The following is a 22,833-nucleotide window of genomic DNA, read 5'->3' on the forward strand; positions in this document are numbered from 1 at the left end:
GGCAGCTCGGCTCTTAAACAGAGCCGAAGAGTCAGGGGAGGAGCAGAGCAGCCGCGGGAGGGGAAGTGCCCGGCCGGCATTTTCCCGGACATGTTTGGCTTTTTGGCAGTTCCCCCCGGACGGGGGTTTGATTGCCGAAAAGCCGGACATGTCCAGGAAAAACCGGACATATGGTAACCCTAGTCAGTTGGGCTGTACTCTGAACAAGGGTCTTCCTGTGACGAAATGCTGACAAAAAAATACCATTCAGTACACTATGTGTTATGTTAATGGTCAGTGTTATAAGTTCCAATCCATGGTCTTTACATTTGCAATAATGCTAGAAAGCCTGAAAATATTGCTTTTTTATAATTAATGCAAATATTTTTATTCTTTGTTAATTTCTGACAATCCATTGTGTCCTCCTTCATTGAGTCCCCTTTTTAAAAAGTGCCAGTCTTACCTTTCCCCACTTGATTATCACTTCATCCATCCTAGAAATATGACGTCTTCATTTGCAGAAGGAATCAATTAGAATATAAAAGCCCGTGGTCAGGGCAGACTTACCCAATATTTACCTGACTATTTATATTTTGGCAAATAGTCACTGCAAGTGAGGGGATGGGAAGTAAAACCAGAATTCTACTTTCTAGTAGCACCATGAATTAGAAATGCAAGGTGTAAGCCCCAGGTAGCAGAATGGAGAGAATAATTTCTATATTGTTTTCACGAGTCAAATTTACTGGAAGGTTAACTGCAATGACAACTATTATTTGTAGAGATTTGGCAAATTGATTATAATGTTGTATGTGGTATTTCTAGCAGATATCTGTGCAGTAGTTGGGATCCTTGAAGAATACTGTTTAACATTTTATTTTACATTGTCCCTTCTACACCAGTGTTAACAAACCCATACAATTCTGCATCTTTCTTTTTCTTTATATAAGTGCTCTAAGACCTAGGTACATTCTCTTTCTCGCGCGTGTGCTCTCTCTCTCGTGCTCTCTGTTTAATATTATGCATCTAAATACAGAACAAAACTTCTTTAGTGGAATGGTCCCAAGCACTTGCTCGCTCTTTGTAGGTAGGAGGATATATATAGTACTCCTTTACCTATTCTGTGAAATAATGAAGCCAATTGTTATAAATAAAAACTCAACTACTCTAGACAGTCTGAATGCTATAGTCTAGCTGTAACATTTTGAGATTTATTTCAGGCTCTCTATTCCAGTGAAGTATTTTTAAAGCCGTTCTGCAATAAATATAGAAATAGTTTAGAAAAAATATTAGACTTCAGAAGGCTCAACATTTTTATTACATATATTCAGCTCATCATGGAAAGAGATCAAGTGCTAGTTTCTGAAATCCAGCAAAATATGTTTTAATATTACTTTTGAGTTTAGTCTCAATTCCAACACATTACCTGTATACCCAGATATTTTGAAAGATGCACTATCCCCAGTAAAAAGAAACTGAAAAATTTTCTGGTAAAGAAAAAGCAAGCAATAACAAAATAGTTTATTTCTGTTTCATTTTGTCTTCTAGAGATTTTCCCCACATTACTAGTGAGGCTCTGAAGAGTCCCCAATTTTGACCTGTGTTTTGGTCATTGATTTAAAATTCTATATAAATCTCTCTAAAATGTGTCCAATGAATATAATGGTCCAGATGATCTCACTCAGATCAATGTATCTGTCTTCCAATTCCTGCAGAAGTGGGGTGCTTAGCAACCTCCATGGCACTGTCACACCCTCTACTTTCTGTGGAGATTTCTCCACACTGATGGAGGGGATAGAGACTAGGTGGGCAGGCTACTGGAGAATGCGCAGTATTTTCCTTCTGGCCCTGTGGAAATCACTCGAAGAGAATAATACAGTCCTAGGTTGCAAGATCTCTTCTATCCTGTCTCAGCATAGGGAGCTGGACTAGATGACCTCTCAAGATCTTTACATTTCAAGGATTCTTTGATTCTGGGGAAATCTCTGTAGGTCTCTAGTGGAGTCATCAACTCTGGGCCTGAGAAGGGGTGGGGAGTCTGTCAGGGACCAGAGACACACGACTTGTTCACAGATGGCCCTGTTATCCTTCAAGTTTCAGAGTAGTCTCCAAAGCAAGCTTTTTGGGGGAAGGAACACCATCTCCTCGACTGACAATATTGTCTTCTCCCTGGATCTGTTCCCACAGGAAGGGATGAATCTGGGCCTATGATAACTGCTACCTTTGATCCATGTGGGAAATACAGTCAAAATTTCCTATGCTACCAGTATTTTTAAACTTGGCAATAGGCACAAAACTTGTGAGGAGGAATAAGCATGTACTTAACCTTTGAACATCTTATTTATTAGAGGCAGAGCTCCTACTATTAAGGTTGCTTTACATTTCACATTATGAGATCATATTTTCATTTGGTACTTGGTTAGAAGTTTGCAAAATTGTAACTATTTTGGCTGAAATTATGAATGTCTGGTGTCTGCCTCAGGCTGAGGTTTTTGGAAAATGTCATTCAAAACATTTCAGTCACTTCTGAGAATGAGCCTAGTGAAAAATACATTATTTTGCCCATGTTAATAAAAATTCTTACAACTTTTTTATTGAGAAGTTCTAGCTACTCTTGTTCGGTGCAGGGATTTGAAATTTGGCAGGAGAATTTCTCGGGATGTGCTTTTTGCTGTCCCTGTGAAAATCCACCCAAATTTGGGCAAGTTGTAATAAATAAATAAATAAATAAAATCACAGTTCGCACGTGCTCAGAGACTTGCTACAGCCTAGCAATTTAATTCTCTGAAGATTCTGTCCTCACTGAGCATACTGCCACCTGGGTCTGAGCAGGACTTTCACTGAAACTGCAGTTCCCAGCTGGCCTGGCACAGGAACTGAGAGCAAGGAGACTGTCTCTTCTGTGCTGTTAATGCCCTCTTCTACTGGTGCCCAGGCATTGAAGAAGAGGAAGCTATCTGAATGGAATGCAGAGGGGACAAGAGCTGAACCAGAAAGTAGGCAGAGAGGGAATAGATGTGAACAATGCACTTAGGGGTGGAAGACTGGAACTGGGGGATGGAGAGGGAATTGGAATTGTAGTGAGACTGGGACTGGCTAGGCAAGGAGACTGGGGATAAGGGAGTGGGGAGATAGATAGGACAGAGAGCCAAGGGTGAGGGGAGAACTGTTAATTTTTTTTTTTTTTTTTTTACAGATACTGAGGGAAAAGCAGGGGTGGGGTGGCACACACTGAGATAAGACAGAGGAGGCAAATGGAGGCCAGAGTGCGGAAGAGAGACATCAGATGAGCAAGGAGGGGGAAACTGGGACTGGATGGCCTGAGAGCCTGGGGAAAAGGATATAGTGTGGGCACTTGAATTGCTGGGCTAGGAGACTGGGACTGTGGGAAAGACTGGGATAAGCTGTTGGGATGGGTGAGACGAGGACTTGCTGGGCAAGAAAACTGGGACTAGGATTTTGGATGAGAAGCCTGAAGAGTGGAGGCTAGGAATGGCTAGGAGTGGGGAAGGGGATTAGGACAGGGACAGTTTGGAAAGGGGTCAAACTAAGGGGGAATGGACAGAGAAGTCTGTGTCCCCTTCACACTCCACTTCAGAGCCTGGAATGGAACCCAAGATTCCAGAGTCTCGCCATTCCTCTGCTATCAACAAATAACTATGAAATCCTCTGGCAAAGTGTCTCATCCCACCTCTAGTGCTGGTCCACAGAGGATGACTACCTTCTACTGCTATCAGTCCACTAGGTCAAGTGACTGAGGTCTGTGCAGTGGATATAAAGGGTTCCAACCCTGCTGCTGATCCATGTAGGTGTCAATATGATGACACATGACAGAATTTATGTTTTTTTCAGTTGACTACAGGGGGTCCTCAGACTTACGACACACTTATGATGCTTTTCAATTGACTGCCCATTTTGCTCCTACGACGCTTGGTTCGCCCTTACGATGCTTAATTTGCATAAAGTTCACTTGAAATCACTTCCTGATTGCGTTATACTGGTATGGAGCTGGTATGGGTCACTTCTGATTGGCTTTGAGGCAGCAGCTTGTTGCTGGGTAGGGTTGCTGCTTGGTTTTGATTGGCTGAGCCCGGGGCGGGGAGCCAATCAGAAAGCTTGAACAGTGATTGTCTGAGGCTCAACATGTGTGCCATTCTCCCTGGCTTTCTGAGCCTGTGTTGTCAGCATTCTGAGCAGCATATGTGAGTTTATATGTTTATTTGAATGCTGTTTACAGTGTACAGTAAATACATTGATGTTGCAACATTAGTTATCAATTCATTTAGTACAAAAAATCTGGGTTATTGTGGTGAAAATAGTGTATCAAGCCTTTGTTCAGGAACCAATCTCCGCTTCATACCATTGATTCCTATGGGAAAACAATTTCGACTTACAATGTTTCGACTTATGACACAATTGGTTCTTCAGAATTGTGTTGTAAGTCAGAGGACTCCCTGTATTTTAAAAATGTAGGAAATTACACACTAAAAATTGTGTTAAAAGAACATTATTAAGGTTGCAATACTAAGCACCCAAAAGCTAGGAAATGCCAGAATTAAGATTATACATTTAATTTAATTCGTCCCCCTTGTTCATATGCATTATGATACAGTTTCTGTGCCATGATTACATAGTATTTTTTTTCCACAGACCCCCTGCCTCATTCAGTGCACAGGATGGGTTTGCTCAGGGGATTAAACAGGGTTGTGTAGTGAAGAAGACCTGTCTGTAGGACCCTGTGTCATTTGTGGCAGAAAATGGGTAGTGTGTCGTGAATGAGGCACGGGATGCAAAGAGAGAAGGTGGTCTCATGATTAAGGCAGTTGATTGCTGCCCTGGAGAATTGGATTCTATTCCTGTCTCTACCATAGTATTATTATATGATGCTTGACAAGTCACTTAACCAAACTTTTCATGGTGGTCACTAATTTTGTGTTCCTCATTTTCTGGGTGCCTGAGATGAGATTTGGTGTCCGATCTGCAGAAGTGTGGAGCATTCACAGTTGCAACTGAAGTGAATGGGAGCTGTACTTAGTATTATATAGCATTTCATTTGTTCAATGTACTCTGAAAAATCATGTCCTAGTCATCTCAAATTGGTTACCAAATTTAGTGGATACTTTTGACCTTAATCTCTTTGTACCTCAGTTCTTCATCTGTAAAATGGGAATGATAATCCCTTCTCATTTGGGTGTTGTGAAAGTTAGTTAATGTTTATGAATCACTTAGATACTGTAGTGATGAGCACCATAGAAAAGGCCTAGAGGAAATTAATAATCCTGTCTTCAGAATAGGGTTTGAGTAGCGTGTAGTAAGCACAGCTTGGGGTCACGCATTGAACAATGAAGGGAAAACAAAATATTGAATAGGTGCTCATTAAGTGAGCCCTGCCCATCCTGTGCATTGAGTGAGGTAGGAATCCCATTGAAAAAATAGTCTGTGAGTGGATAAACTGCTGCCTTTAGAGCTGGGTGGCTGGAGAGCGGCAGCTGTTGGTCAGGTGCCCAGCTCTGAAGGCAGTGCCCCGCCCGCAGCAGCGCAGAAGTAAGGGTGGCAATACCATACTATGCCATCCTTAATTCTCCACTGTTGCCTTCAGAGCTGGGCAGCCAGAGAGTGGCGACTGCTGACTGAAGGCCTGGCTCTGCAGGCAACAGCACAATTCCATACCATGGCATCCTTACTTCTACACTGCTGGTGGTGGCAGCTCTGCCTGCAGAGCTGGGATCCTGGCCAGCAGCCACTGCTCTCCATCTGCCCAAATCTGAAGGCAACGCCACTGCCAGCAGCATTACAGAAGTATGGCCTGGTCCACACTAACCCCCCACTTCGAACTAAGATACGCAACTTCACGTAGCTGAAGTGGAAGTACCTTAGTTCGAACTTACCGCGGGTCCAGATGCGGCAGGCAGGCTCCCCCGTCGACTCCACGTACTCCTCTCGCGGAGCAGGAGTACTGGCGTCGACGACGAGCACTTCCGGGATCAATTTATTGCATCTAGACAAGACGCGATAAATCGATCCCAGAAGATCGATTGCTTACCTCCAGGTCCGGCGGTAAGTATAGACTTACCCTAAGGGTAGCAGTACCGCAACCCCCCCCCCCACAATAACCTTGTAATCCCCCCCCACATACACACACACACCCCTCCTTTTTGGGTCAGGACCCCTACAATTACACCCTGTGAAATTTCAGATTTAAATAGCTGAAATCATGAAATTTATTATTTTTAAAATCCTATGACCAGGAAATTGACCAAAATGGACCGTGAATTTGGTAGGGCCCCACTCATAATATGCACAAAGAGGTTGAATTAAGGTTGCACAGGTAGCTTTAATCCATTTTGGACAGCCACCAGGCCTGACTTTTATATTGTACAGTACCTGTGCTTTTGTTACTTTCATAATATATTATCTTATACCTTAAACCAATATATTTTTGAACTACTCAGAAGTCATTTGTCATGGATCACATCCTGTCACGTTCTCACTAGCATCTATTTAAGGTGCGCTGAAAGGTTTCAGACATTTTTTTTTAGGTGTCATATTTGGTTATCGGCTTGCCTAGACTAGAGACGTTCCTGTTATAAATACGTGATGACAGATCATCTTCTCCCCAAAAGAAACAGGGGGAAGGTCGGGCAGAGGAGACTAAATGCTGTGAGGTTCCCCCTCAGAGTTTAAAAAAAAAAATTGTCCTGCCTGGCAAGATTAGGGGGTCACAGAACAGATGAAGTGATCCATATATCTCTTGAGACAGGAGTCATCATATGTGGATGGCTGTCCCTGAACCCGGCTATGCTTGCCCCTTTTTTTACTGTTGAAGTTACTACAGGACCTATTTGCTTCTTTGGACTGAATCCTTGTGCAGCAGCTGCAGAAAGAACCCAGTGGGAGCTAATGTTGCTTCAAGCCATATGCATCTGCTTTTTGGCTTACAAAGCTTCGCAAATGAAAGTTACTAATAAACAGCAAGAAGTTTAGCATCAGAATTAATCACGGATTAAGTATGAGTTGCATGACACAGGAGTTTTAGTAGTGTTTACGACTGCTGAGATAACTGAAATGATTCAGGCAGGCTCCTGATTTGAAATGCAAAATGATACTATCCTGGAAATGGTTCTCAAATAATTTCACATGCTGTTTGAATACGTATTCAAAGCGTATATTGTCCTGGGCCAGGTAGGATTTTTTTATATTGTTGTTGATAATATTGATTTCTCCTTTATGTTGGTATCGGGAGCTGTCTCTTATTTTCAGAGTAAGAATGGTTTCCATTTTGGATAAACGCTCATCATTTATCTAAACTACTCTGCAGGAATCCTCTCCTCCCCTCCTCCCCCCCCCAAGAAAGGGGGGTGTTATGGTTGTGAACATACATACCCTGTTTCCCCGAAAATAAGACAGTGTCTTATATTAATTTTTGCTCCCAAAGATGTGCTAGGTCTTATTTTCAGGGGATGTCTTATTTTTCAATGAAGAAGAATACGGTACACATTTTTTTGCCTTATTATCGGGGAGGTCTTATTATCGGGGGGATGCCTTATATTACAACGAGAGGCAAAACTGTAAGTAGGCCTTATTTTCGGAGGATGTCTTATTTTCGGGGAAACAGGGTAGTATCGTACCTCTGATCTAAGCCAAGGATGGACTTGACTGAGTAGATTCTTCCAAATCCTTACTACTATGATCTTATACATGTGTACTCTGACTTACCATTATGAATGTTAATGGATTTATTTCTAATGTATCTTTTTTGGGGGGGTTTACTTTCCTTACTTAATTCAGATCTGGAGTTACTGAATATACATACGTGTAAATGCAAGGACATCTAGTAATTAATATAAAATATTTAAAATGTGTGGTGAAAAAATGTTTTTATAAAAAAAACAGTTTAAAAGATGTTTAGTTTTACAATTTTAATGTTTTCAGTTTTTGGTATAATTATTTTGTAAATACTTACATACTGTATTTATTGTTCCTTATTGAACAGATTGCTGAGTAACTGGATTTCCAGTCACAGAAGGAAAATATCATGTCTCGATCACGCCAGCCCCCTCTTGTAACTGGTATCTCTCCCAATGAAGGGATTTCATGGACAAAAGTCACAATTAGAGGAGAAAACTTGGGAACTGGGCCAACAGACCTCATAGGTAAATTCAGAGAAATGGTTTGATGCATTCCACATTTTTAGACTGCAAGAAACTGCTTGGTGACAGATTCTGATATTTTTACATTCAGAGGAAATAAACGATGGGTAGTATGATAATATACAATTATCCCCATGAGTTTGGAAAGATGGTTTTGAATTGGTAATGTACACGTTAAATATATGTGTACCTTATTACTTATGCCAGAGGTGGTTTGTCTTGTAGTTAGAGTCCATGGTGAAATCTTGCCGTAGTGAAGCCAATGAGAGTTTTGTCTTTGGTTTCAATGGAACCAGGATTTTACCCCATGATTGTAAAACAGAACTCCCAAGTTCTGTTCCCTACTCTGCCAGTGACTTTTGTGGCTATGTTCAAATTGTTTAACTTTACTGTGTTTCAGTTTGCCATCTAAAAAAAGGGTATAACAACATTTTCCTGCTCTGACCAGGGGGTTGAAGCTTAGTGAATATTTGTTTAAAAACACAACCAAACCAAACAAAAATACCTTTGATATATGTAGGTAAAAGGCACTATATATACACAATTTTTGTTGTACTTTTTAGCATTCCATCTAATTCACCTGGACTCTGTGTTGCCACTTGAAGTCACGCTATGCCACACCACACCACACCCCCTCCAATAATACACCTGGGCAATTGTGCATTACTTTACAGTGTAAATAAGTCTTCTTTCAGATCTTTGCTGCTAATCATCTTCTGTGTTGATGTAGGAGAGTTGAAAGTCATTGCAATTTTTATCTTAGCTTATTTAACATTTAGTTTATTCTGGGGACTGTCGAAAGGTACATCTACACGTCTGTGGCTGGCCCGGGTCAGCAGACTTGGGCTTGTGGGGCTCAAGCTGTGGGACTCTAAAATTACAGTGTAGAAGTTCTGGCTTCCACTGGAGCCCAGGCTCTGAGACCCTATGAGTGGGGAGGGTCTCAGAGCTCGGGCTCCATCCTGAGCCCAAACGTCTACACTGCTATTTTTAGCCTTACAGTCGAGTCATGTGATCCCATGTCAGTTGATCTGAGCTCTGAGACTCAGTGCCATGGGTTTTTTATCGCAGCATAGACATTCCGTAAGGTCCCAGTCTTGCAAAGAGTTACACGTGATGGGAGTACTCACATTTGTAAGTCTTTGTTGGATTCAAGCCTAATATTTTTATAAACCTCAGTTAAACTCTCCTTACCACCTGCTGCCAAAAAGCATTACAATTCAATAAAAAGTAGAAAATATTATGTGCTTGGGAATAAACTGAGTACCACGTGTATGAAGAAAGAGAATATGCCTTTTTATGTCATTCTGTTAAAGACAACCAGGTTGTAAGTCACTTGCGACTTTGAAACTTTAAAAACACTTGCAGAAAATTTAAGAAAATACTTTTCATTTATAAGGAAGTTCTGTCATTTGGTAACAAAGTTTGTTTCTGGATTCAAATATGTATCGAGGGAGATCTTTTGTCAGTTTTAAAGTTTTAGCCCTGTGCCATTACTATATTTAGTGTGGTATGCAAAACATTAATGAAGAGCACATACATTACAGTGCCATGTCATTTATTATTCTGTGAGATGAAGCCGATCATAGCAAATTTTTAAGTTAGTGGACTTCTTAAGTCCCATGTTCCCTGAGTAGTAATATTTATTTAAGAAATAAAATTGAAGGCAGGAAAGAAACTCTTAAATAATGTAGAAATCTTCAAATGATTTTGCACAAGTATAAACATTTCCTACATATTTTAGTGAAAATCCAAGTTAAATTATTCCATCAAGTTAAATTAAATAGTAATTAAATGAATCTTAGTGAGTGAACCTTAAAACTGACCTACAAAGGAGGAAACAGGCTGCTCTTTTTTGCTTCTTTTGATGTATAAAAACATTCTGAATGTTGTTATAATTTAGAAAAATAAATAAATGCTTTTTCCCCCTTGCTAGTCTTTATACTAGAAAAGTCTGGTGTTGTCTACACTGGTTTTGTGGGATGACTTTATGTATACTTGACAAACTAGTGGCAATTATATCATAAGACAAGAGTCTTTAAATAGTGACTAAAAATCACTTTCGCTCTCAATTGCCCAGGTTTCAAAGTCTGATTTCTTTTTTTCTGTATTATTTTTTTAGTACCTACTTAATTCAGACTCCTGTCACACCCTTGGGAAAATGTTAGATTCAACTGTCTCACCTTTTCAGTCGGAGCTGAGAAAAGTTTCACTCCAGCCTCTTATTTTTGTCCTTCCAAAAATTCTGGGCAAAAGCCCAGAAAAGACAGGGTTTGATATTTCATACATTCTGAAGGCAAAATACAAACATAAAACCTTTTTCTTTTTTTCCCTATCTCTCCCCCCCCCCACCCCCAAAAACCCAAACAAACAAACAATAACACACTGCTGCACAGAGACAAGATTTATTTCTCTGCTGGTCACCTTTACTTTAGATCTTAGTTCCTCTGGTACCACTGACACATCTGGGAGTCCAGTTCCTCCATTGATTACGGTCACTCACTAGTTTTGTAGTAGTTCAGGTGATGCCAGCATATTCAGTTTACTATGTCACTGTCTTTTGCCAGTTCTTCCTTGGTCTTCCTCACTTTCTCCTTCCTCCCACAGGTACAATGCTTGCTTAACACTTGCTTCAATCTTCCATATGTTGTACATGTCCAAATCACCTGAGCCTTTTTTTGTTGTTGATATTTTCTAACATGTTCTACTCTGTCAGCTTCTTTACTCTTGCATTTGTTGTTTTGTCTTTCCATAAAATGTGTAATATCTTCCTCAGCCATTTGTGGAGATTACCCATCAATTGCTTTGTGTTAGCCATTGTCTCTGCTCTGTACAGTAGTGAGCTCAGTACAGTCCCATGGTATAGTCATGGTTTAGTTTGATGTGAAAGACCTCTGTTTGCTTTTTCTAATCTTGTATGAATATCTTTCACAGTCCCCTTCAAATGTCATCACATTCCCCAGATAGCTGAACTCTTCTACCTGTGTGATTTCTTTTCCATTCCCATACATCTTTACATCTGTTGTCCAGTTTCTGACCTTCATAACTTTTACTTTCAATCCAATTTTTGCTGCTTCCTGTTCTACATCTGATATGAGGGGAATCATTCAATTCCACATCATACTTAGTAAAGCAATTTCATCAGCAAAGTCGAAGTCATGTAACTTATCTCCGCTAACCTATTTTACACCATCCATAGTGCCTTGTGTTGCCCTCTTCATCACCCAGTCGGGTGCTAATTCAAAGAGGATTGTTAAATAACACAGATCCTTGCCCAACTCCAGTCACAATATCACAATAATCACCCTGGCCTATATGCGACCTCACTGCACACCTGCTTCCATCATATAAACTCCCTTATTATGTTGATCAGCTTAGTATCCCATAGCTTCTAGTAATAGTCTACAAATGGCGTCGTGTCATTGCCAAAAAAGGGTGCTCTCATTCAGTGCATGAACTGGAGAGGTACTGCAATCAGTATTGAATACCATTTTGCTGAATAGAATGAAGAAGGCAGTGGATGGTCACCTTTAAAAAAATATATAATTTATCTACCATCCCTGTACATTTTAAAAATAATTCTTTCTGAATATTCTACTCTGTTATAACAAGCATTTTAGTCCCCTTAAAAAAAATGAATTTGCCCAGATAGAGATGTGCTATCTGACAAAAACCTCAAACCTGCCAAATTTGTCTACTGTGTGCAGTCAAAGAATTAAATTATGAGAAAAAAAGTGTGAAATATTTGGGGCTGTGTGACACATGCGGACCTTTTTCATGTAAGTATCTGTTAAATTGGTAAGAGGTTTCTAGAAATTGAAAATACAAACCAACCCAATTTAAAAAAAAAAACTGGCATTGTCTGATTACAGTGATGTACCATCTGTATTGGGGCAGGAGCTAAGCTAGACACCTACACCTGAAAACTGAATAATTAATATTTGAGCAGTGTTTTGAAGATATAGAGGCTGATCAGCAATGTACTTAGTACATAGGGAGAAACAGTTTCAAAGGCACCTAAATGATTAGGAGCTTAAGTCCTATTTTCAAAAGTGCCTACCTCCCACTGAAAATCAATAGGACTTAGGTTCTTAAGTGACCTATGTACTTTTGAAAAATATACCCATGATTTCCTTACTGTATTGGGTCCACATAATACTATTGAAGAGGTACAGATGAGAGCACCTCAATGATCTCTAACTAGGCTTGGAAGGATTAGATTTGTATCAGTAAATATCAGTAAACATTGATTTCACTGTACGTACACAAACCCACAACAAATACTTACACTGATAGTAATCAAAATATAAAGATAAGCAGCATTTTTTGTACTTTGCCTGAGAACTTATTAGAGTTAAAATCCAGTTGTTTAGATTTTTGAATTAGACTTGTTACAAATGGATTAGGGAATGAATAGTAACAACGGGTCTGATTTGTTGATTTAAGGATATTTACTTTGTATATTTTGACATGTGATGTTGACAATTTGTATTTTAACAGCTTATAATGCTTAATAGTTTGAATCTATTTGTCATTAAATAATTGTCTGACATCCCCCACCCATAATTTTCCACAACTGAAAGTTTAAATGCATAAAAATAGGAAAAAATGCTTAAAAATAAACATCAATATTATTCATCTACATTATAAAAGACAGGATTGGCAGAATTCTTTTATTTGTTTATAACATGTCTAGATAAACAGAAAACTAACTATTGTAAGACAGACTGTATTTCATCAGTTTTATTCACAGTAAGTCTTTGATTTCCAGGTTTAACAATCTGCGGACACAACTGTCTGCTGACTGCTGAATGGATGTCTGCCAGTAAAATAGTGTGTCGAGTGGGACAAGCTAAAAATGATAAGGGGGACATTATTGTCACTACAAAATCAGGTGGCAGAGGAACTTCGACTGTTTCCTTCAAACTCCTGAAACCTGAGAAAATAGGTATTTGCCTCATTCAAACTTACAATTGCTTTTGCTAAATAATTAAAATTGACTAGATGTCTTTGGTTTTGTAAATAACATTTATTTATAAAATTTAACCCACTGATAGTTGTTCCTTAGTTACTCTTTACTTGTTTAGTACTTGCAAAATATATACTAACAATACACATTTTGGGTTGAAACTGCCTTTTAGGTATACTTATACGTTGGTCATTGAAGGCATCTGTTTTTCTGAAAGCGAAAACTCTTTAGAATGGATATTAATACTTGTAAAAACGACAGTCCCAGTAATCAAGTTCTTTAATGGGCTATTAAGCTTAATGAATCAGTAAAAGACACAAAAGGAATGTGTGGACAGTACACCTATAGTTCCTTCTGACTGTTATCCTTTTAAAAAAGGAGTTGAATGTTGGATGCTGTTATAATTAAGTAACATTAGCAACTAATACCTGGTGAGAGAGAGAGAGAGACCCACCCACCCCTACCTCTTTTTGGGGTATTTCTAGTGTGTTGTTTAATAATTAAGAATGTTGTCAGGTAGTCTAACCCCAAATTTCATCTGCAATCCTGTCCAAAATGTCCTTTAAGTAAAAAAAAAAATTAGAATCCGATCTAGATCATTGAGAAATTAAGATAGGCACTGTTTATATAAGGGCTACACAAAAGCAACAGTTTAGGTTCTTGTTTTCTATGGTTCCAATGGCAATTAAATAACACATACTTTCCCCAGAGCTGTTCTAATGTGTTACAATCCAAATATTAATATTTCAAACTTTATTAGAAACTCGTGGGTGGGGGAAGTCTTGGGGGAGGAAGAAATCTGTGTTTTGCCAAACAGCAAAAGTCTGAGGGCCTTGACATGCTCCCTATGCTTGCGCTGTTGGGAGGAAGCCAGTTCTCTCTGCACTACACTCATTGAGGACTGCCACATACTAGGGGACTTGCTAGCTAAGGGGCTTGTGGCCAGAGTTAACTTTTATTCTGACTAAGTGGTGAAAATGAGGAATCTTCCCCAAAATTTATGAAAAGAGAGACTACCACATTAGCAGCTAGTATCTTTGACGGGTGACAGGGTTTGAGGTGATGAGTAAAAGACTTGGAAAAGTGCTATTTTATTATTTTCTGTTAACTTGTCCGCATTGGTACTTTGTATCTTAAACAGAACAGTGCAGTCTGTGAGATGTAAGGTGTGATGCCCTGCCACTGATACCTTTCCAGCTATTCTAAGCATAATTGTATCCAGGTTGTTTTGTTCTGTATCTTCCAAAATATTACCTAGGCACGCATTTTATATTTTTCAGTCTTTTTCAAATTAATTCAGTATGGCCGAGGTTGATGGTGCTGGACAGCCTTTGTTGTTTTAAGGATCTGTGCTTTATTTTCTCTAGGTATCTTGGATCAGTCTGCTGTCTGGGTTGATGAAATGAACTATTATGACACGCGTACTGACAGGAACAAAGGGATTCCCCCCTTGTCTCTACGTCCAGCTAATCCTCTTGGTATTGAGATAGACAAGTGAGTACCAAATGCCTTTAATCCACTTTCTTAGTGGTTTTTTCTATACATCATTATATGAATTCCAGAAAAGTTTAACAGCTTAGAGGGTGGGGAAAGACCAGAAAATTCAGTTAGCTGATGGCACAATACCTAGTATTCAGTGGTGTTTGGTAATTCTAATTTTTGTCTATATTACTGTGTGATCGATAAGAACGTCAGATAATCTGAGAGCCTAGTTCATTGAACCTTGTGATGTTTACAGTTTTGGGATTGGCAAATAACTTAGGGTCTAAGGCAGGGGTCAACAATCTTTCAGAAGTGGTGTGCCGAGTCTTCATTTATTCACTCTGATTTAAGCTTTCGCGTACCAGTAATACATTTTAACGTTTTTAGAAGATCTCTTTCTATAAGTCTATAATATATAACTAAACTATTGTTGTATGTAAAATAAATAAGGTTTTTTAAATGTTTAAGAAGCTTCATTTAAAATTAAATTAAAATGCAGAGCCCCCCGGACTGGTGGCCAGGACCCAGGCAGTGTGAGTGCCACTGAAAATCAGCTCACATGCCGCCTTCGGCACACGTGCCATAGGTTGCCTACCCCTGGTCTAAGGGTTTATACATTGCAGTTGTAGAACTCAGTGTTATGCTTGAGTTCTGTGGGGCTTTTAAGCGTGTTTAGATAGATATCTCTTTCTAGTATTGCAATGTGAAATATGTTTTATGTATCCATCAACTAGTTTACTTTTATTGAAACATTAATATGGGTTTCTAACCACAAACTCCTTGGCTTTCATTCACAAATATTGTAGACTTTATAAAATTGCTCTGTAATAAACTTACTCCCTTATTATAAATCTATCATAGGGCTTTAAAGGGACACTACCAGTGCCCAAAACATAATCGAACCTAAAATAGCATTTAGAAATAAAATTCCTCGGAAGTAAGATATCAGCCCCTTCAAAAACAAAGGTTGTTTAAAATTAGACTATTTTACTATGGGATCCATTCTGTCTGGAGTGCATGGCTTGTTTGTGATCTCTCTGTCCATTTCTTCAGAGTAGTGAAGGAGAAACTATTTCAGTATCTTCACCACCACACAAGAATGGGGCAGCATGACGCATATTTGTGAATCAAGAAAGCAGAAAGTTCTAATTTTTGGCCTCTCTCAAATTTGACAATGTACCTTTTGAAATCGTTATCATAACTATGTATGCATTTGGGATTTAATTAGGATATTGTCCCTTTATTCTTTCCACGATGGATAAAATCTTCTGTTAAATAATTATCATCATTCAAGTTTGAGTATCTTCATTTCCACAATTATTTCTGTAAAATACTTGAATTCTTACCACCCTAAATCCTGGCAATTACTGTTCTCTCAAAGTCTGAATCCTATCCCTAGTAAAATATTGAGAGTAATCATGTCTAGAAAATTGTCTGCTTTCCATTCATCTGTCAATTTTGTAACTGTATCCAAACAAATATTTGTCTGGCAAGATCTAGTCTTCATAAACCAGTGCTGCTTATTACTCATGACTTTGGTTATTTTTAAGATTGGCTTTATTTTGATAAACCCTTGGATACAGCCTCAGAACCTTACTGTCAAAATGAATTCAGATCAGCTTGGCTATGATTACTGTCACATGGATTGACAACTACCTGAAAGGAGTGTAAAAAAAAGGATTTAATTTAACAAATGTTAAATTGAAAGAGGAGTCTAGAAGGTACAGATGAGTTTAGTATTGGATCCAGTCTTACTTAATATCTTCTTTAATTGTGTAGTAGTAGTAGGTAGCATGTTATAAAATGTACAGTTACTTGTGTGCAGGGAGTGGTACAAAAATATTACAAAAGGTTGTGGAAAGATCTAAAAAATCTGGGCAGAAAACAACAAGAGGTGAATTCTCTTAGAAAAATGCAAGGTACGTCTGGGAAATTATAATCCCAAACACAGATATGTAATGGGGAGGAGGAATCTGGGAGGTAATAATGCTGGGAAAGACTTATCTTTAGGTTTGACTGAGGAGAGTGAATTCAAAACAAATTAGTAGTGAGACATCTGAGCAAAAAGGACCAATACAATTTTGGGCTGCATGTGCTGAGATATTCCATGACATAGCAGTGAGGTAATAACGATAACTGAAATTGGATTATTTTGTGGTTAATATTGAGCACCTCTTACTAGAAAGTTTTTTTTTAATGTATTTATTTTTACAAATTGGAAGTTCAAAGGACAACAGAAATGGTTGTGAGACTGAAAGGATTGGTTTGTAAGGACATTTTAAAAGCTATATGGGTATAGGTTAGCTAACCATTGATTAAGTGGGGACACAAGTCTGCAAATACGGGAAGTACATAACCATTGAGGGAGGGAGAGGTGGCACAATTAGGATTAATGCAATTAAATTAAGAAAGGTAAAACTTAGACCAAGTAGTTATAAGCATAACGCTCTCTAATGGTAAACTTTACTAGGCTTTGGAATCCCAGTGAAAGTGGTGTAAGCTGCCCCATTGCTTGGCATATTTAAAACTGGACTAGAAGTAAGCCTAGTACAATAAAGAACAATCCTGCATTACCACAAAGATGAACTAGGTGACACAACATATTTGACTCACTTAAATTATTTAAACATGCACACAAGTTAGGATGCATTTCTCAGGTTTAAATTCAATTCAGGAATGTGCGATGGGCGTGCAGCACTGGTCTGACTTTGTGGAATTTGCATCCTCTGTGGGAACTTGGTTTGCTGCCTGGTAGAGGTGGGGGGAAATGTCAGCATACTAGTCTTGCTAATAATGGTAGACAATAGAAGCATTTAAAGAGGACTAACTGTGGAAGGAAAGGGGTGAAAGAAGAGAGAGAAAATGGGAGGTGGCAGGATAATAGGAAGTGAAGAGGGACCAGAAAGCACGAGGCCTAGAGTAAAGACACGGGGAAAAAAGGGTCATGCCAGAATAGCATGTAAGACAGAAGAGCTGATTCAATGATGTGAAATGACTAAATCACCTGCCCTGTGTGCTGTGTTTTAAAAAAAAGCTTTCTTCTTTTTAAACAGAAAGTTGCCTCATGTGGTTTTCTAAATATTATTTATGGGACCATGTCCAATGCAAATGCATTTTGAAATGAATCATTCATTGTGAATCATACAGATTGGTATTTCCAAGATGGCTCCAAATATGTAACTCAGATTTTAATGATCAAACATCTTAAGCCCTAGGAATGGCTTTTAGTTTAAAAAACAACAACAATGTTTAACCATTTGTACGAATGGGGAAAATGTATTTGATTTTGTGTATATAATCAGCAGATAGGCAAAAGTGGAATTTGATTAATAGAAATAATTTGGGAATTGTTACGAATTATGTGAAAAGAGCCTTTGAATAATGAATTACTTGGTAATAGTGGAGGGAATGCCTTCTGAAGGTGGATTAATCTGCTTCCAGTGATTTTCAATAAATCACTTTTTTTTTTTCAGCAGTAGTGTACATACATGAAATGTACATGTAAGTAGGAGTTTAATGTCTTCATGACCAGTCTGTCTGAATGCAAAAAAGAAAGTGAGAGTTGCTGCTTTTGCATGAGTCAGGATTTAATAAATATTTTATGGGTGTACCCAGCATGCAAGCTGTCATCTTTCAACCTGCAAGTTTAATAATTGGTATTTATTGGCAGTCTTTGACTGTTAGGTCCTTCATATTTTTAAAGTCATAACTGCTGTTTTTGTACACATGGTGCCTTAGTAGTTATAAAAATGCAACTAAGTGCCTAAAAAAAAATTAAGTTAATTTTGCAAGGAGACCAGGACTTGGTGATAAAAATTTACAGTTGTGACTTTATTATGCTGATTCAATATTTACAAACAAATATACATTCCTAAGATGATTTCTTCTCTGCTATTGTCAGGTCTTTTTTTATAACTTCAAACATAAAAGCAGGTTCAAATTAGAAGAGGCTTTGTTACCCAGCTTTTGAACTCAAGTGCAATGCTTGTGTGTTTTCTTTACCAGGCTTTGTGGTTTGTTCAAAATATTGAGTCTGCTTGTTGAATTCTAGCTTTGTAGTGTAGCCATCAGCTTGTAAAGTAAAGCAAGAATTCAACAGAAATTGAGTTAACAGTGTCTTCTACTTTTATTTGGTGGCTTGAAATTTAAAGTAGATCTGATTTTTTTCCAAGGTGTGTTGCTGGCTATGATATTATTGAAATGCAGCCAGAAACCCAGCAGAAGAAGAGGTACCAAGTGACCTAGAGCTGGAAAACAGGGAAAAGTAACATAAAAATACTAATTAAAAAGGGATGGTGGTGAAGTATGTTTGATTTTACTATTTAAAATTTGTACAAGAACAGATTGGTAGGTTAATGATTTAATACCTAGAATTTTAAAACAGAAAAAGAAAAGAATTTGCAATATCTACTTCATGATAACAATGGAAGAAACGTTAATGAAATTCAGACCTACAGACAACTTGTTTTGAATGATTACTTGCTATATCAATAGATATACCTAGTCAAAACAGCTGAACAAGGTAGTGTGTACTACAGTTTTTTCCTTGTAACCTTTTCCAGACCATGAAAATGAATGCAACTGCAATGCAACAACTGCAATCAGACCTAACTGTATCTAGTTTGGTTAGAAATTCTCTTGGAATAATGTTTGTTGTTTTGCATGCTGCATAGGTCGTCACTGTGGATCAGTCTCATACATGAAAGCAATTGTTGACATGCTAAGTACATTCCACATTAGCTCTGTATCCACCCACTCAAAACAGATACTTGCATCTTCCCACGGCCCGCTTCTGAAACTTTTCAGCCGGGAGGATGTAACAGACTGATCTTACACTGCCACCTAATGGAGTGTGTCAGTTTTCTATTGTGATATGAGAGAAGACTGTTTCAGTGGATAACTTCAACATTGAACTTGGCTAATTGAAATTTACAGCAGCAAATAGACAATGGAAGTTTAAATTTTTCTACTGTCGGTTTTGTAAACTGCCGCATTCAGTTATACAAGTTATGAGATCTACAGATGAAAAGTGCTATATAAGTAGCCATGTATTATTATGCTGTAAAAATATTGTAACATTTTAGTTACACTTTGTGATATTGAGCCATCAGTTTTAGCAACCTACTTTTCTTACAGTCTTCCACTGAGTCTCTCTTACAGCATTCTCCTATGATTAGAAGCTGTTCTGACATTTCAATATCTTGTCTCTGCTGGGACCATCCCTATGTCAAATTTTGCCAGAGTGAGTCATTGCCTCTCTCCTGCTATTGCAGAGGTCCTTGTTAACACTTTGGATTTGTCCTGTTTAGTCTACTCCAGTGTCCTTTTTGCTGGTCTCTCTGCATGCACGATTAACAGAGTACAGCTGGTACAAAATCCTGCTTCTAGGAGTCTGACTGATACCAGACAGAGCAAGCTCATACAATAACTCTAGTTTTAGCTTGTTTATGCTGGTTGACATTCAGAATCTGTGTTTATTTTAAGTTGCTCCTCTTGACCTATAAAGTCCTCTGGAATCTAGTTCAAGTTACCTTTTGGTGACTGTATCCAGTTTTCGGGCCTGATTTTAGTTTCTAAATGGGTTTATATTGTTATGTACACTGAAAAATCTACGACTGGATAGCTAATACTTTGTAAAAAATATCTTTATAATAACCCCCCTAAAAATGACAAAGAAGCATTAAGTTGTATAAATAGACTAGCTATGTTCATTAGTACGCATTGCCACCTATTGTTGTTCCACTTACTTGTTGTGTCTTTGTTTAAGTTAGAGGCAGTGACAGTTACTTGTTATATTTACCGAGAGCCTACTCTGATCTTGATTGACTTCTGTGGTTATTATAGATAATAATAGTCTGTGAGTCTGTGCATGCACAAACTTGGTAACAGAATTTGCAAGAAGAGTTTGTATGGGCCTAGGTACATGAAATTAGAATAAAATTAGGTGGACGTTGTTCTTGCAGTATGCAATAACATTGGGATTGCTTGGCAGATGCGGCATAAATGACATTAACTGTATTTGACATATTTTCAATCTTGAATGTATGAATATACATTTTAACAGGGAGCAAGGACCTGTACAGCACTATGAGAAGTTAGGAGCTTGCTTCCAGCACACTTGAGGGAAGTGGGGTGTAGATGATGGCTCAAATCCAAGTCTAACTTTTGTTGTAGTTAAGATTTGAATATAAACTGTGTGAAATTGTAATGGTTTTATTTTTAAAACACTTCAACCCAAGTAGTCCAACCACTGTGTTAAAAAAAAAAAAAAAAAAAAAAAAAAAAAAAGACTATTTTCAAATTAGGTGTTTCAATAGGAATAAAGAGCCTTGATAACAAAATCCTTACCTTCATTGAAGGACTTTGGGATTTTCTCCCCCTTGATAGATATCAAAGTTGTGGGTCATCAAAGAAGGTTGACCCGCCTCCCATCATCTTCTATAATGACAAAGTCCAACAGCCCAATCCTAGTGATCTCCTCTACAATGGTGTGTGGATGTTAATTATGTCATTATAGCTGCCCAATGACCAAAGCATTTGAAGTTATTTCTCACTGTCTCTCTTTTTATATAGATTTAATGGTAAATAAGATGCATAATGGTGTTTGACGCTTTCATATGGTGCCAACATGATCTCACTTTATGTTCCTATGTGATGTTCCCCACACAATGTGCTGCTGTCATCACTGCTACTTTCCTCACTTAGGAAAGAAAGAAATATCTCATTCCCAGTAGAGGTATATGTAGTGTCTATGTCTTATCCATATTTGTGTGGTGTTGTCTATGTATGTATCTAATTTATAATCCAAAATAAGTAAATAAACATTTCAAACAAAAAATCCTCTAGAATTTTTGAAAGTGGCCAAATGTCACACTAAAATAAACTAAAATGCAACTAACTTTTAAAGTTTCTTCAGGCTCTTTGATTATTGTGTGTACAAACCAATTTGCGGGACTTGTTTTTTTTTTTAAGCCTGAACAGACTAACTGGAGGGAGTACAGTACATTGAAATAAATGCTAAGAGTTATATTAGCAGTATCTATGTTTGTTTGGTTTTGTGAATGATATAAAGGGAGATGTTGGTAATATTTTGCAGTAATAAGTATTGTCTCTGAGAGGTTTTTTTGGTTCATTTTTAGTCAGATATCTGTCTCTGATACACTCTCAGAAGGTGTGCATCTACTTTGATGCACATGAATAAATCCTGTTTTCCCTATGTGTTGTTAAATGCATGCATTAAGAGATGATACAGTACTTGAATGTCTAGTTTGACTCTTTTTCTTGGCCTTGAAAGATGAATCTTTAGCTAGATTATTGTTTGACCACAAGGGCTGTACATTTATGTATTTTGTGAGCACTATATTGTATTATAATGATCCTGTACATTTTGTTGGTTAATAGGCACTCAGTGATAATCCCACTGTAAAAATTCTTATCCTGGAGTGTCCTTCCTGTTTGAAGACTTATAACACTGAGCTACTGTCAAGTACACCTGACCATCAGCATTTCCCAGTCAGTACAATTAGCATCCACAAAATCCATAATCCTATCAGTACTGTAATGAGTCTCACTGCATGCACATATGGATTTTTGTACTCCACATAATTCTTTCACCAAAGGTAGAGAAAACTAATTTGGACCATGTTGTATGCAATCTCTATTCCCCCCCCCCCTTTCCATTTCTCATGTTATCTCTCTCCCCCACACCACTTAAATAATAACAAATAATTTAGACAATCCTAGTTGTTTTAATTCAGTAGAGAGTACCACTGGCAAAAATTTTCTGGGCAAAAGGGTGGTGTCCTTTGCAACTCCTGGTGCTAATAATCCTCAAGATGTAAAGTGTGGTGGAGCAAAGATAACTTTGTTTCTTTGCAATTCTCAACTCTTTTAAAAATACCTATCTTGGATTCACTAGTTCATTTTAATCTGCATTTTGCTTTTCAGCATATTTTTAAAATATATGTGTTAGAACAGTTCATCCTGGAAGCAGGTTTTGTAGTCCTCTTGCCTCTTTGAAATATGTTTACCAATAGTTTGTTTTTAAAATACCTTTCTCATTGTAATTTTCATTTCCAGTGACATTGCTGTTGATACAGCAGGCTGTTGGAGAAGATATTAAATATGTATGTTCAGTGTCTTCTTAATTTTCTTTTTGGTCTTGCCAGTTTAATTTTAAGTGCAAGGTCCTGCAAGTTTGTTTTTTGTTTGTAGTGTGTGTTGCACAGTGTAGCAGCAGTTTGTCTAGGTCATACG

General features: G+C 38.0%; 1 protein-coding gene across 1 annotated transcript in view; it reads left to right on the forward strand.

Moving 5' to 3' along the window:
* The window catches only part of EXOC2 (exocyst complex component 2), a 206,281-nt gene that overhangs the window by 19,595 nt on the left and 163,853 nt on the right, over positions 1 to 22,833 (forward strand). Inside the window, exons 2-4 of the mRNA XM_034762224.1 lie at positions 7,970 to 8,129; positions 12,898 to 13,074; positions 14,463 to 14,589. Of these exons, the coding sequence (XP_034618115.1) occupies positions 8,012 to 8,129; positions 12,898 to 13,074; positions 14,463 to 14,589 (422 nt within the window). The 5' untranslated portion in view covers positions 7,970 to 8,011. The remainder of the gene's footprint in view (positions 1 to 7,969; positions 8,130 to 12,897; positions 13,075 to 14,462; positions 14,590 to 22,833) is intronic.

This window comes from Trachemys scripta, chromosome 2 (genome assembly GCF_013100865.1).
Source record: "Trachemys scripta elegans isolate TJP31775 chromosome 2, CAS_Tse_1.0, whole genome shotgun sequence".
NCBI lineage: Eukaryota > Metazoa > Chordata > Testudines > Emydidae > Trachemys > Trachemys scripta.